Source organism: Pelodiscus sinensis, chromosome 15 (genome assembly GCF_052426305.1).
Source record: "Pelodiscus sinensis isolate ZL-2025 chromosome 15, ASM5242630v1, whole genome shotgun sequence".
Classification (NCBI taxonomy): domain Eukaryota; kingdom Metazoa; phylum Chordata; order Testudines; family Trionychidae; genus Pelodiscus; species Pelodiscus sinensis.
Genome location: NC_143066.1, coordinates 2,742,562 through 2,756,938, shown reverse-complemented (window position 1 = coordinate 2,756,938; position 14,377 = coordinate 2,742,562). Strand labels below are relative to the sequence as shown.

Genomic DNA, 14,377 nt, shown 5'->3' with positions numbered 1-14,377 from the left:
TTCACCATCCTGACGTTTCAAAACCTGGCTTCCCATGGGGGCTGGGCAGGAAGTGACACCGACACAGCCGGTCTCTGATCCCTGCGGGTTCTATAGCTCTGTGCCCTTAAAGGGAGAGAGAAGCCACCTGGGCCATGTGACATGGTGCGTGCTCAGGAATCTGCCTCCCTCCCGAGGGGTCTTTCCAGGATGTTGTAAAGGCCTGTCCGAGGCTCAGTACAGGGAGCATCGTGGTCTGGGTGCTGTAGCCTTTCTTGGCAGGACGGGGATAGTAGCCTCTCCGTTTCATGTCTGCAGCCAATCGCGGGGCTGTCTCGTGCGGTGCTAGGAAGCTAGCGTGTTGGTGGCGCTGCAGACAGCACGGTGACGAGGGCAGGATCAAAGAGCATAGTAGCAGCAGCAGATTGAGCACCCAAGTCTGCACAGCCCTCCCATTCAGATTCCATCCCAGAGAGAACTGGCATGTGCAGCCAGTGGCTCCGTCGGGTACTGCAGAAGTCCCCTGCCCTCTGCCGGGGAGCACCTGTTTGCAAATGCTGCCTTGCTGGCCGCCCTGAAAGGGAGGGGCTGCCCTGGGCTGGAGGAGGCGCAGACTTCTGAAAAGCGCCCGCTGCAGAGCGAACGTTCTAAGCAGCACTTAATGGGCCACTCCCTTGGGTGCTGTGCCTGGCCTTCAACTTCAGTTTCAGCATCATCTCGGACAGATACGAGCCCTTCTTTGGCTCAGCTGCAGAGGCCTGGGAGGGAATCCCCTTCACCCACCTGAGGCCTGGAGCAGTTTGCAGGGCACGTTTGTCTTCTCATGTCAGGACTTCAGTGAGCTGCAGCATCGTGCTCCTGGCTGTGGCCCTACCCGCTTGCAGCATAGTTAGCTCAAGCTCCATGCTCTGGCATCTCCAGCTTCAGAGCACCGGGGCTGTACACTCCTCTGGCTGCTTCCCCCACAGAGAGTTGGGAAACCCCAGCCTGAAGCTCTCCCTGAGTTTATAAATAACCCTTCTCCATCCGTGTGAGTCATGTGCTTAGGCCGCCAGTCCTGGACTCTGAGCACACTGCTTGTGCGTACAGGATATCCTCACACAGGCTCTCTGCTCTTCCAGGGTCCCTCCTGCTCCAACATCCTGAGTTTTTACTTTGAGCCCATTACAGGCTTCTGAAAGAACCGTTTCATGGTGTTCATAGAATCCTAGGGCTGGAGCTCATCAAGTCCAGCCCCTGCCCAAAGCTAAACCATCCTAGCCAGGACTGTAGAACCCTCTAGGGATGACAATTCTACCACCTCCCTAGTACCAGTGCTGCACCACGGTCCTACCGTCTAGCCAACCTTGACCTCCCCCATGACCGCTTGAGACCATTGCTCCTCGTTCGGCCAATTGGCGAGTGCCGTGGTGCGCACAGCTCACGGTGCTTTCTGATGGCTTGGACTTGTCCAACACAATACTCGGGCTACTTCTAGTCTCCACTACACCCATTTGTGCATGTGATGGTGTGATCTGTTGGTGACTGTGCTAATATATATGCGCACACAAGATTTAGAAGCTGCCTTAAAACCTGACCCTTTCCCTGCTGTCAGGTTCCCAAGTCCCTTCCGTCCCTACCCCCATGGCAGTCATGTTGGAACTAACATTCGAAGCACTAGCGTGAAAGCACTAGGTAGAATCTCTGCGAGAGCAAGCAATGCGGGCTGACATCTGTGCTTGATCTAAGCAAGCCGAGCATAGATGTTTGCCAAGCGGTGCGTCTCTGCTGGGCCTAGCTCTGGGCAGTGCCAGAAGGGCTGCATGCTCGCCCAGCGGCTTAGTTTCCTGTCACAGTTCCTGGATTTCAGCAGGTCAGGAAACCACTGTAAAAAGCATCTGTGTCTTCCTCCCACTGTCAGCTAACGGCATCGTCCTCTTTTGCAGATGTAGCTGAGAAGGACCCGGATGGGGACTGCAGGAGGCTGGCCTGCCACAATCTGCTGCTAATGGAGAACCTGTTAAAGAAACTCTGATGTGGTGGGGGAATAGAAAAGAGCTGCCCTTTGCCTTGCATGCCAGCTGCATGGTCACTAATGCCAGGGCTGGCGCCGGGAGAGAGGGGTAAGGAGCAAAAGCCAGGGAGCCAACCTGCCCTCTTACCTCTAATGGGGGCGATCCGGTACCATGCGGGGGAAGTGGCCTAGTGCTGTTGTCCTCTACACCTCCCCCTCTCCTGTACACTCTGGCCCAGCTCTTCGTAGCCTTGGCAGATGTGTGTTCAGCTACAAATATCACCAAGGCTTCCCATCAGAGCCTCTCCAGGAAAACAGGAGGAGATGGGGCCCCTGTAGGGAAGCAGCTGGCATGGGGCTCCTGGTGCCGGGAGTGGTGCTCGTTACAAGGGCCCTTTTCAGCAAGTGGGAATAGGCTGAATGTGGTGGGAAGCTGGGCACGCCCAGGCCCCTGAGCCCTGCACGAGCTGCAGTCTGGCAGCAAACCTGGTGCTGGGATGTCCTGTTCTTACCAGGGGACTGCACTGAGTTACACCTGAATGCTGTTCCAACCCGCTCCGTAAGTGTGACACTTCACTCTCTGACCCTCCCCTTCAGCACCGGCAGCGTGGAAGGGGCGAGGTGGCTGCTGGAAACCTTGTTTCTCTTCTGGGGATAACAGCAGCATGGCCACAAAAGGCCCAAGTGACAGGCTATGTCTACACGGGTGGGTTCTTGTGCAAGAACAGCTGCCCGCCTGCTCTTGTGCAAGATTTACAGTAAAGCATGGTAGGAGAGGGCTTCTTGTGCAAGACTGTGTAAAGCTCTCTTGGGCAAGAGGGCAGTGTAGACGCCCGGCAGGGGTTTCTTGCACAAGAAAGCCCTATGGCTAAAATGGCCATCCGAGCTTTTTTGCACCAGAGAGCATCCACACTGCCACGGATGCTCTTGCGCAAAAGCACGCGGCTGTGTGGACGTTACCTTGTGCAAGAGTTCTTGCAGAAAAACCCTTGCGCACTGAGTTCTTATGCAAGACCCCGCCAGTGTAGACATAGCCCCACAGTTAAGTGCCAAACCGGTTTTATGGTGTTGCCAGGTGAGCTCTCGCCCACCAGCATGACACGGCTGCCAGAAGCACAGCCTGGGCTCTAGCTCAGGAGCTGTCGGGGGGAGAGTCTGACGCTGTTAGCCCCGCGTCGTGCTGCGTAGCAACGCTCACACCACTCCACAGGCAGGGAATTCACCGCCTCCTTTTAGAACAAAGCCTGGTACGAATGGGTCTGACACTTCACGAGGAAGATTTTTTCCCCAGGTAAAATCAAGCCAAGGTCTTGAACATTATCCTCTTTTAAGCCAGGGTTTGGTTTCAGTGACCGGCTTCAAACGCCAGCCTGGGCGGTGGCAAAATTTTCTTTCATGATTGCAAGCACTGCGGCGGGGGAGACTTTGCTAAATGAAACAAGATCTAGCAGGCTGGGTGATCAGGGCTGAGTTAGCCGTCCGCAGGACACGATTTGACTGCTGACAAGGCCCAGTCACTCATGCTGCTGGCCCCAGTGTCTCATAAAATGGTTGCAAAGCCCTTGTGCTCTTGAGTTTTGACAGCTTGTCCTTGACTAGACCTGGGGCCCTGGCATATCAGTGCAAAATGTCTTAACCACACTGCTTCCCTTAGACATAGATGGGCTCAATTCAGCAGTCACGGTGCTGCTGCTCCTGTGCTTATGGCATCAGGTATATCTGCTGCCTTACTGACACTCAGACATTCCTTTTTTCCTTAATTTATTGAAATATTAAAAATAATGTAACCCTGGACATTACAGAGTCAGAGCCGTGGTCTGGGACTCAGCCTGTCCTGCTCGGAACTGGTGCTCCAGCAGATGGTGTGAACCGTGCAGGCTGCAGCATCAGGCAGTGCACTGCAGCCGTGTCTGACTGAGCTCTACACAAGACTAGACCAGCAGCTGGCTGCTGTAGCAATGGCAAGACTTCCTCACAGCCTCCCATGAATGGTGCCAGCTTATGCAGAAAGCCCTCAAGGACCATCCACTTCATCAGCCACGTCCTCCTCCACCTCCTTGTCTTCCATACTGTTGTGGCGAATGCGTTCTGGGCCAGGGTTCCGGTTCAAGGGGATGCCCAGCCCTCTGTGCACTGCTTCAATGGTCCCTTGATTGACGTAGTAGGTCAGGTTTACACATGGAATTCTTTTCCGCATCTCCTCCAAGTATCTATAGGCCTGCGGGCAAGAGACGCGCTCTTGTCAGACATGGAATGGGTTCTTGTTAGTCACACAGCACAGCAGAACTGTGACGCTTGGCCCTCCAGCCTGGCCAGGGCGGGGCTTGCTCACAACTGCACCTCACCTACCCGCCGCTTGCCCAATAGTGGTATTAGCACAGCGGGGCTGCGTCTGGCCTGGCAGGATTTTCCGGAAATGCTTTTAACGGAAAAGTTTTCTGTTAAAAGCATTTTTGGAACAGAGCGTCTAGATTGGCAGGGACGCGTTTGTGCAAAAGCACTTTTTGTGGAAAAGTGCCCGTGTCAATCTAGACGTGCTTTTCCGCAAAAAAGCCCCGATCGCCATTTTTGTGATCGGGGCTTTTTTGCGGAAAAGCACGTCTAGATTGACACGGGCACTTTTGCACAAAAGGACTTTTGCCCGAACGGGAGCAGCACAGTATTTCCGCAAGAACACTGACAATCTTACAAGAGATGGTCAGTGCTTTTGTGGAAATTCAAGCGGCCAGTGTAGACCCTAGACACAGCCAAGGTGTTGCTGTCACATTTCAGGCATCACACTGAAATGGTCACCTTGTTAGGAGGCCTGTGAGCTGAGACTAGCACAATGAGGAGTCCTGTGGCATATGCTTCCATAGGCAAAAACCCACTTTGTCAGTCAGCGCTGGGCTAGGCTCAGCAACGTGGTCCGCCCTGGCAAACCATCATTCCCCAGCTAAGAACGTAACAGCCACACTGGCGTCCTGTCTTCTGACCGTGGCCATGCCGGGTGTGAACAGACCAGCCCAGCCGTGATTCCTCTCTGTCAGCCGGGAGCTGAGACACTGTCCATGCAGCCCTCGTGAAGACAGCACAGAGCAGGAGAGCACCATGCACTGCACCTGGCAGGTCCAGACCAGCAGGTTTCTTGCTGGCCAAGGCCTGTAACCCTGAGCCATTCCGCATTGTGCTGTTGGGCACGTCCTGCTCTGCCCAAGTGTCTCAGCACTCCCGCTAGCTACAAGTTAATGAATTCCCATTTTTTCTGGGCCGGCCCGGTGGCTGCCAGAGGCACCAAGCAACTGCAGAGAAATGACCTGCTGCTGCTCCCTCTATTCATGGCAATGAGTATGCTTACCCCAGGAGTCACCTCTGTGACTTTCTCTCCAAGTCCTATAAAGAAAAACTCTCCCACCACCGATTAAAACTGGATTCTGGCTTGCTCCTTGTGCAGTTCCCTACACTAGGATCAAAGCTGAAAGCCCCACACAGTGTTTGGCAGTGATACCGCAGCTCTTACAGGGCAAAGGCCAACAGAAACACTCCCGGGGAGCTCTGCTATGGCACATCTACACCTGTGAAAGGCTGAGAGCAGCCACCCCTAGGGATGCAAACATTTAGACTAAGCTCCTTAGGGCTCCTTTGTCCTTACGTATTGAACAGCACCACGACCATGGATGATGCGCAAAGACCAACTTACCATGTGGAATTCCTCCACCCGTAAGTAATGTTCAACCAGAAAACCCAAGACATCGCCTAAGCGGATGGTATTATCAAGGTCTGGCTCGTCTAGGAGAAGCTCACACTGCTTGATTCCTTCGTTAGGGTCCTCAGGGTAAACTCTAGTGAGAGAACAGGTTGAAAGTGTCAACGGCTCATGCAGGAGGGAGGCGCATTCTCCTTTACTGCATCTGGCTGTTAGCTGAACCACTTGGAGACCCCAAAGCCTCCCTTCTGTAAGATGGCCACCCTCATAGTATCTCAGCTCCAAGTAGGGGGATAGGGATAGGGCACTCATCTCAAGGCTACCTTCACCTTTTACTCAAAAGTTAAGGTGCTTTCAGAAGTGTTGCCTGCATAGGACAGTGCTGCTGCTTCCCTCAGCTACAGGCTGTGTCTAGACTGCATCCCTTTTCCGGAAAAGGGATGCAAATTTGACATATCGCAATTGCAATTGAAGCGGGGATTTAAATCTCCCCTGCTTCATTAGCATAAAAATGGCTGCCGCTTTTTTCCGGCTCGGAGCTTTGCCAGAAAAAAGCGCCAGTCTAGACGCGGATCTTTTGGAAAATAAAGCCTTTTCCTAAAGGGATAAGGGATCTTTTGGAAAAGGCTTTATTTTCCGAAAGATCCGCGTCTAGACTGGCACTTTTTTCCAGCAAAGCTCCGAGCTGGAAAAAAGCGGCAGCCATTTTTATGCTAATGAAGTGGGGGAGATTTAAATCCCTGCTTCATTTGCAATTGCGATATGTCTAATTGGCATCCCTTTTCTGGAAAAGGGATGCAGTATAGACACAGCCACGGTGTATCCACATCCATTCTGTGTGCTCTGAGCACTGCAAATCACCTGCGAGCCTGGATGAATCGCTTGACCAAAGCCATCTTGCTTTGTAAAAGTGCCAGTTTGCTCTCCTGCTCTACTGGGCTTCTCATCTTTGCCTTTGACAGGCACTTGTATGCCTCAGTCAGGGCTCCCTGTGCTTTCTCATAGTTCTGGTACTCGTCGATCTCCACCTATTGAAAAAAGACAAATAAGATTTGTGTCCTGTTGCCAGCGTTCACCAACCCAACTCCTCGAAGAATGGACAGGACATACCTGAGCACAGGCATCATAAAAGCCAGCTAAGAGGTCGAGGGCCTTTCCTTTGGTATAGAAGCTAATGATGTTCTTCATAATCTCTGGGTCCTTTCGCCAGTCCAGTGACTGTAGGTAGTTGGCTGCCATGATATAAATCTCCCTCTGTCTGGAGACACCAGCAAAGAACACTATTTTCTCAGTGTCTCCAGACTTCAACAATGCTCTCATTGCCTGCAGACAGGTGGGAAGAAGTATTACTGTTAGCAACACAGAAACATGAGGAAGCAAGCAACGAGGCAGTGCTGGGTAGGCAATCCTGGATCCCCTGTCTGCAAACTAAGGCACAATTCCACTGCTGCTGCCGAAACACTCCCACAGCAGAATCCACGGGCTGAAGCCAGTCATCTGAGCACTTCTGTCCTGACCTGGGAGGGAAAGTAGGGAGCTCCCATGCTGACAGCAAACCCTGTGGAAGAGGGATCCCAGGCAACTTGGGGGAGGGGAGAAACAGCAGCAAATATTTAGCAAGAGTATTTTTGCCTTAAACCAACTCATGGCATCGCCTTTGCACTTGCTTTGGGGCTCCAAGGGGTTCAGATGTTAATACTGCAGCTTCGCCCCACCTGTGTAGACTCACCTTCAGCTTGTTTCCTGCTTGAGTGTATTTTTTGGTTGCCATGTGGTAGTTGCCTTGCCGCATGCAGCAGTCGGCAATCTGTTCCAGCAGCTCTTTTCTAGCCTCTTCGGAGAGCACCTCTGAGTCCTTGGAGACAGTCATCTTCTCAGCCATCTCCTCTGTGATGGTTAGGTTCTGGTTCAGGCAATGCTGCAGGGCTTCGTGGTACTGGTGAAGGAGGAGAGAACCATGGATTGCTGCTGCCTGAAGGACCCCAGCCACACGTAGCTTGCTAGGAGCAGAGTCTCTACGCATGCTACAACTTTTGAGCTTTTGTCCAACCGTGTGAATGGTGCAGCTGAACCAAGTGACAGGACTCAGCCCAGCTGTGCTGCAGAATCTTAACTCCCACGCTGGCCCTGAGCCAAGCCCCGCAGTTGAAGATCCTGAGCTTTGAGGGGACTGACCCTGAATGTGGCTCCAGACAGGGCTGGGCCAAAACCTGCATCCAGGAATTCTGAGGAATTCAAAATCCCGATAAGAATTCTGCAGCTGGGGCTTCGCTGCAGTGTGGTGAGGGTACAGGGTGCAACCCAGCTCCCTCTGAGCTCGGCACTGCTACGGTCCCATGCTGCTGAATTCTCAGGAACAAGGCAAAGGCTTTACCTTTTTGGCTGCTAGCAGCAATTCCACAGCCTTCTCGTGCTGGGCATGTTCCATGAAGAAGTCAGAGCAGCGTGCCAGCAGGGCCGGGTCTGACTTCTCATCCAGGTCCTCGGCAATCAGCTGCAGGGCCCCAAATTGCTGTGTGGCAAAAGCCAGTTCTAGTGCTTTGGAAAAGTGTCCTGCCTGCAAAACCAGGAACAGCCCTTAAGATTTTCCCTCTCCTGTACAGGCTCTATGTAGGGTCCCAGGCAAGAAGCTATTAGGAAAGAGTCATCAGGTTTCTGCAGCAGAGACCTGGCAGAATCAGCAGCTGCTAAGCCTCCATCCTTCTCTGTATGAAGTGTCCATTGGTTACGAAGGCCAGTGGACCTAAGCCGACGTGCACGTACTAAGCCCTTCCCAGGTACCGCAACCTTACATGCCTGCCATTCTGCTGCAGTACTACTGGAGCACAAATGCAGGAAGTGGGGACTCACTAGCAGGTCAGAGACTGACAGGTTTCTCTCTATTCTGCCTCTAGTACAGCTCTGTGCAGAACTTGTCTTCGCAGCTCTGGCAGGCATAGAGGAAAGAAAACTGCACAGCTGAGTAGCAACCCTTATTAACTGATAAATAAAAAGCACTGATTGGCAGTGCTGGGAGTCCGACTATTTGTAGGAAAAGTGGGCTGATTTAGTGGCATTGGAAAAATGTGGCAGGAAGGTACAAGTCCAAAGAAGAGTTAAGTGCGGTAACAGCGGTTTCACCCGGCACGTCATCAGCCACAAATCTCTATAAAGCAAAACTTCTGAGCTTGAAATGTTAGGTAGAGAGTCCAGTTGGTTTGGGGCTGGCAGGCTTCCCTATCTGGCTCTGTGTGGCTCCCCTGAAGCAGGGACATGTGTCTGCTGCTCCCAAGCAGAAGAACAGTCACGGGATCTCTGTGCAGTATCCCCGCCTTGCCTGGAGCACTGGCTCTGCCGCTCCCATTGGCCAGGATCCATGGCCAATGGGAGCTGCAGGAGCAGTGCCTGTGGGCAAAGGCTGTGCACAGTCACCCAGCCATGCCGCCACGAAGGAGCAGCAGGGACATATCTCCACTTCTGGGGAGCCTCCTGAGCTGAGCCAGTGCCTCCAAAACCCTCCCATGCCCAGCTCTCCAGTCCCCCCGCTCCGCGGAGCATGCATCCCCAGCCAGAACGCTCACCTCCTCCCACGCCTAGTCCAGATGACTCTTAGCAGGATTATTTGATGCACCAACCCCCCATGGCTCCCCACCAAGGTTTCCCCTAAGATGCGTGGGGCGCGGCCCTGCAGCTGCTGAATGAGCCCTGCCCAGCCAGGGGCTCAGAGCTCTGCACACGGAGCTGCCTGGCTAGGGGAGGGGCTCTTCTCCCACAGCAGCAGCTCCAGAGGCCAGAGCAGCGAGCATCTCCCAGCCAGTGGGGACACAGCCCTTCCCTACTGACTGCTGGTTGCTCGCTCACTTTTCCCTAATTAACATAAAGGTACCCGTAGATTGTAGAAGTCGTTCTTGAGCTCTTCACACTGAGACGCCTCAGCTGGAGGGCGGCCTCCAGTTCTCGGCTCCACAGGGCAGGAAAGAAGTGGACAATTTGGAACATTCACAGCCACAAAAATGATGCAAGATGCAATGGGGTTAAATTGCAGCCAGGGAGGTCTGGGTTGGACCTACCCGTCCGAGAGGCTAAGCACTGGGCTAAACTGCCTAGGGAAGCTGTGGAAGCTCCATCACTAGCTGTTTCACAAGAGGCTGCACACCTGTCAGTCAGGGATGGGCTCGTTATGATGTGTCCAGTTCTGCCTTGATTACAGGGAACTGGCCTAGCTGGCCGCTTCACATTCCTTTCCATCTACACGTCTATGTGATGGGCACTGGCCAGGGGGCCCAGGACGGGATTAGCAAGGGGTGCTGTTCATCAGGACAGTGACCAGGCAGAATGGATGCAGCTCATTGGGTACCCACGGGTTTCCATTGAAAGCTTTATATTTTGCTGAATCAGTTACCTTGTGGTACAACATGACTGCTCTGTCCATTTGTTCCCCCTTCTCTTCATAATAGCAGGCTGCCTCTATCATGTCTTCTGGGGAACTCAGCAGAGCCAGGTTCATCAGCTGGTCATCCAGACTGTTCTCCTACTCAAAAGTAAAGAGCCAGCTTTACGCAAACACTCTTCTCTGTACTCACGTCCCACACAGCAGGCTCCATAGTGCAGCAACCACCTCCCTGTGGTTTTATACTGCCGCCCATGACCACCATCCATATCAAAGCTAAAGGAACAGCAAAGGCCTAGTGAACTGCATGGACTGGCTGCTCCTCCCTTTCGTGGGGCCACAGCCCTCTTGGGGCAGGACTTCTGCTTTGTGTGTTGTGGATCTGTTTATTTCAGGAGAGGTGTTGGGGGGATACGTGGGCTCAAAAGGGGCATCAGTATGTGATGTTGCATTAGAGACCCCTTTCCCAGGCATTGCCTGATGTACATGACCCGAGAGGTGCCCTTGGTGGTGAGCCCGTGGCATTCGTACCTTACACAAGCGGATGGCGTTGTTAAATGCCTGGGCCCTAGTGTAGAAGTGCACGGCCTGCTTGATTTCATCCTGGCTCTCGTACTGGCGAGCCAGGTGATAGGATGCCGCCCAGTTTCCTGTTTCGTTGGCTATTTCAGCAGCCTGCAAAGAAAGCCACACTTCACAGTCACACTCGATTCAACATAAGCACATGGATCTGGGCGCAGTAGGAAACAGGCTTCCTTACCTTCTGGATGTTGCCCTGAAAGCAGTAAATACGAACAAGGGAGAAATAATCCTGCGCTAACTCATAGTATCTGAGTGCAGATTCCATATCTGACTGGCTCTCCAGATACTGTGCCCACCACTTCCACAAGCTCCTAGAAAAGAAACCAAATAAATGAGGATGCTGCTGATTAATCATTGGCACACACTCCCAGGGAACGGGTGGGTTGTCTGTCTCTTGCAGTCTTCAAAGCAAGACTGGTTGCTATTCTGGAAGATGCGCTTTAATCAAACAAGTCATGGCGCTCAGTACAGGGCAAACTGGATGAAAGTCTCTGGCCTGTGTTACTCAGCTCTTTCCATCACAGCACCAGCAGCACTAGCGCTTCAACATGTATATGCGGTCCCTTCTAATGAACCAGATTCATAACCAAAGCAGGCAAATGAATACAATTCCAGCACTGCAGGGTACAATGAATTAGCAAAAATGTTCCCTACTCGCATGTTTCTTTATTGAAGTAACCTGGAAAATCTGAACACTTGGCAGGAAAGAGTTGAACCAGCAATCTCAAACCCGAAACTCCCACTCCTTCACACACTTCAGGGAAGGAAGGATGTAACAAGGCACTAACTTATCCTTCATCTTGTTGACATAGGTCTCCAAGGCTTGTAAATCTTCAGAGAACATCCTGGGCACCTCAAACCGATGTGTATCCGATCTCTCATAGCTGTGTGGGGGAAAGGGCACATTAGATGGCTATCTGTGCTCAACTCCTACATGAATCAGCTTTATTTTAGTTCTTTAGTCTCTACAATTAATACCAGTCATAGTTCTTTGTCCTTATAGAGTGCTTTTCATCAACTGCAGGAACAATGCTGACCCCTAAGTGCCAACAGGTAGCACCCCGCCAAATTCACAGCCGTGAAAAATCCATCCTGGACTGTGAAAGCTGCTCTTTTGTGTGCTTTTATGCTGCACTATACAGATTTCACAGGCAAAACCAGCATTTCTCAGATTCGGGGTCCTGACCCAAAAGGGAGTTGCAGGGGGTAGCACTTTTGCTCTGCTGTCAGAGCTGGGGCGTCAGAAAGGAGCTGCTGTTATCTGGGCACCCATCTCTGAAGGCCATACCATCCTTACTTCTGCGCTGCTGTTAGTGGCTGACCAGAGCTGGGCTCCCGGCTAGCAGCTGCTGTTCTCCAGCTGCCCACTTCTGAATGCAGCGCTGTCACAAGCAGCAGTGCAGAAGAGAGGGAGTACTGCAGCCTTCCTTGCAATGCTCTCCCACAATTCCTTTTTGTCTCAGGTCCCCTACAATTACAGCACCAGAACACTGCACATATAAAGAGCTGAAATCATGAAATGTACTATTTTAAAAAATCGTCTGACTGTAAAAGTGACCAAAATGAACGGTGAATTTGGTACGGTCCTGCCAATACGCCAAGGAAAAACACAGGACAAGGTGCTGCTCTGATAAGACCAAAGGTGTGGAAATCATTGAGCTAACAAGGGTACAGAAAAAAGTGTTTATTTGGGCCAAAGAGCTAACATACACATTGAAGCCTTCAAAACAAGCCAGCTGCCAGAAGTCTGAAGTGCTACAGAAGGGCAATAAAGTGCTTATGGCCAAGGCCACAAACACCTAGCACAGCTGTAGCAGAAATGCGTGGGAGGCTGTGCCAGAGGGTATTCAATACAGAGCTTGTCTCACCTCAGCCACAAGTCTTCATATTGCTGCTCATCTCCAGCGCAATTTCTCCCTCTACCTCCCAGTTGGAAGGTTGCTCCTTTAACTGTACTAACCCACCTATCTGCAACTCGCTCCTCTTTCCATTAACTGACTCCCGCCCTCTGCTCCCATCTCACCCACAAAACCCTGTTTTACTCCAGAGTGACCGACGTCGTAAGGGCGTCATGCATAAACTAAATATGTTCTAAAAAAACCCAACTCCCCCGCCAACTTTCCCAGCATCTTAGCAATCACTGAAGAGAATTCTGGGAGCCATGTAAGCATCAGGTTCACAACACGTGAGCCACAATTAATTCCCGAGGTTTCAGGTGGGTCAAGAATTCTCTAACAACAGAGCTGATGTGTACAACAGTGTGCAAAGGGGAAGGCTAGTACCGTGGTAAAAAACAGGGAGACAGAAAATCCAAGTTCTATTCATGACTCCACTACTTTCCATGTGACCTTGGGCAAGTAACTGACCCTCTGCTTCTCTTTTCCAATTGCCAGGTTTGTTTCAATAATGCTTTGAGATTGGAAGAGGGCAGAAAAGGAGAAAGTGATTATCTATTAGTAGCAAGCACCCCTCAGACATCCCTGCCCAAATGGCGTCTGCTGTCCGCAGGGGTGTGCTGAAGCTCTGGATTCTGTGTGTCCTGGAAGTAAGCGTGTCTAGGAAGCTGCTTACTAGCTGAGCGCCAGACTGCGCTCTGCAGTGGCCTCCAGGTGTTTGGCATAGTTGTAGTATGTGGTGCGGAGGTGAACCCGGTCATGCGTCTCAGCTACTTCCATGGCTTTTTGCCACTGGTCAGAAGCCTGGTAGAACTTGTTCAGGAGGTCATAGCGCTTGCAGTTCTTATACAGCCGCTCTGCATCTTCCTGCAAGAGTCAACAAACAACAGTGAATAATTACCGGGCTTTGAGAAGCACATTGCAGGGACTAAATCTAAGCAGTAATGCATGGTAGGTAGTGGACTTCTGAGCAATTAGTTACTCCAGACTAAGGATTGCACTGCATAATGCAAAGGGTTAAGACAGAAGGATTTTAACCTCCTAAATATATGTTGCTTGGAATAAAAGCATTGTGACTGAGAAACTGGATGTTTACAGGAAATTAAGGAACAGCACATAGACTCCAGCATTTACTGTGTGATATTAACCAGCAGCAGGAGAGACATAAGTAGCTAACGGTCATAAAATTCTGGTTGTGAAGCAACACTAAGCCATTTGATACAGGAGGTTATCAAATGGCTCACAGTGCGGCTACTTGCTGGCATAGCCATTCTGGGCGGGGCCCAGGGCGACTATTTGGCCCAGGTAAGGCACTTGGGGCAGCTTTGCCAAGTGTAGCTGTTTTCTCACCAACAAGGACACAGCACTTGGAGAACCCTGACACTCCGCAGAAGACAGTCTTAGACCATTACTAATGGATCATCCCACGGACTTCATGTAGAGCGAGAGCCTTAGGGTTTGGCCCAGGGTGTCACAAGCAAAGAAAACATTTAAAGCTGCTATTTTTAATCTCTGAGATGGACTCCCACTATGGCAAGTCTTTTCCTGCCCCACACAATTGCTTTCCAGCAGAGCTCGGTGTACAGTGGTGGGGACACATTGTGGCAAGACAGAAGGAACAACTTCTATCTCCTAGGGCTCATCTAGACTATGCTAGAGTGTGGAAACAGGATATGTAAATTCCATGGGAATTTGCATATCTTCTGATCTCACTTTTGAAAGCAGAGCGTTCAAAAGTGAAAGTAGTTTAGATGCGGCTTTTTCGGTGAATCCCCTTCCCCCCAGGTCAAAAAGCTGCTCTTCCTCAAAAAATGAGGTTTACGCGGCTTTTCGACAAGGGGGGGGGGGATTCGCCATAAAAGCCACAGCTAAAC

The 14,377-nt window shown here is 51.6% G+C and overlaps 2 protein-coding genes across 9 annotated transcripts in view; one reads left to right on the top strand and one right to left on the bottom strand.

The window, feature by feature from the left end:
• The window catches only part of TELO2 (telomere maintenance 2), a 47,276-nt gene extending 43,510 nt beyond the window's left edge, over window positions 1-3,766 (top strand). For all 4 annotated transcript variants that reach the window (XM_075898997.2, XM_089782184.1, XM_075898995.2 and 1 more), the window contains one exon: window positions 1,905-3,766. In XM_075898997.2, the coding sequence (XP_075755112.2) occupies window positions 1,905-1,993 (89 nt within the window). In that variant the 3' untranslated portion in view covers window positions 1,994-3,766. The remainder of the gene's footprint in view (window positions 1-1,904) is intronic.
• Window positions 3,717-14,377, bottom strand: part of IFT140 (intraflagellar transport 140) — a 214,143-nt gene continuing 203,482 nt past the window's right edge. For all 5 annotated transcript variants that reach the window (XM_075898985.2, XM_075898987.2, XM_075898984.2 and 2 more), the window contains exons 20-30: window positions 13,180-13,370; window positions 11,397-11,492; window positions 10,787-10,919; window positions 10,558-10,701; window positions 10,039-10,167; window positions 8,032-8,214; window positions 7,387-7,593; window positions 6,768-6,980; window positions 6,519-6,685; window positions 5,652-5,793; window positions 3,717-4,190 (exon numbers count right to left, since the gene is read on the bottom strand). In XM_075898985.2, coding sequence (XP_075755100.2) covers window positions 3,987-4,190; window positions 5,652-5,793; window positions 6,519-6,685; window positions 6,768-6,980; window positions 7,387-7,593; window positions 8,032-8,214; window positions 10,039-10,167; window positions 10,558-10,701; window positions 10,787-10,919; window positions 11,397-11,492; window positions 13,180-13,370 — 1,809 coding nt within the window. In that variant the 3' untranslated portion in view covers window positions 3,717-3,986. The remainder of the gene's footprint in view (window positions 4,191-5,651; window positions 5,794-6,518; window positions 6,686-6,767; window positions 6,981-7,386; window positions 7,594-8,031; window positions 8,215-10,038; window positions 10,168-10,557; window positions 10,702-10,786; window positions 10,920-11,396; window positions 11,493-13,179; window positions 13,371-14,377) is intronic.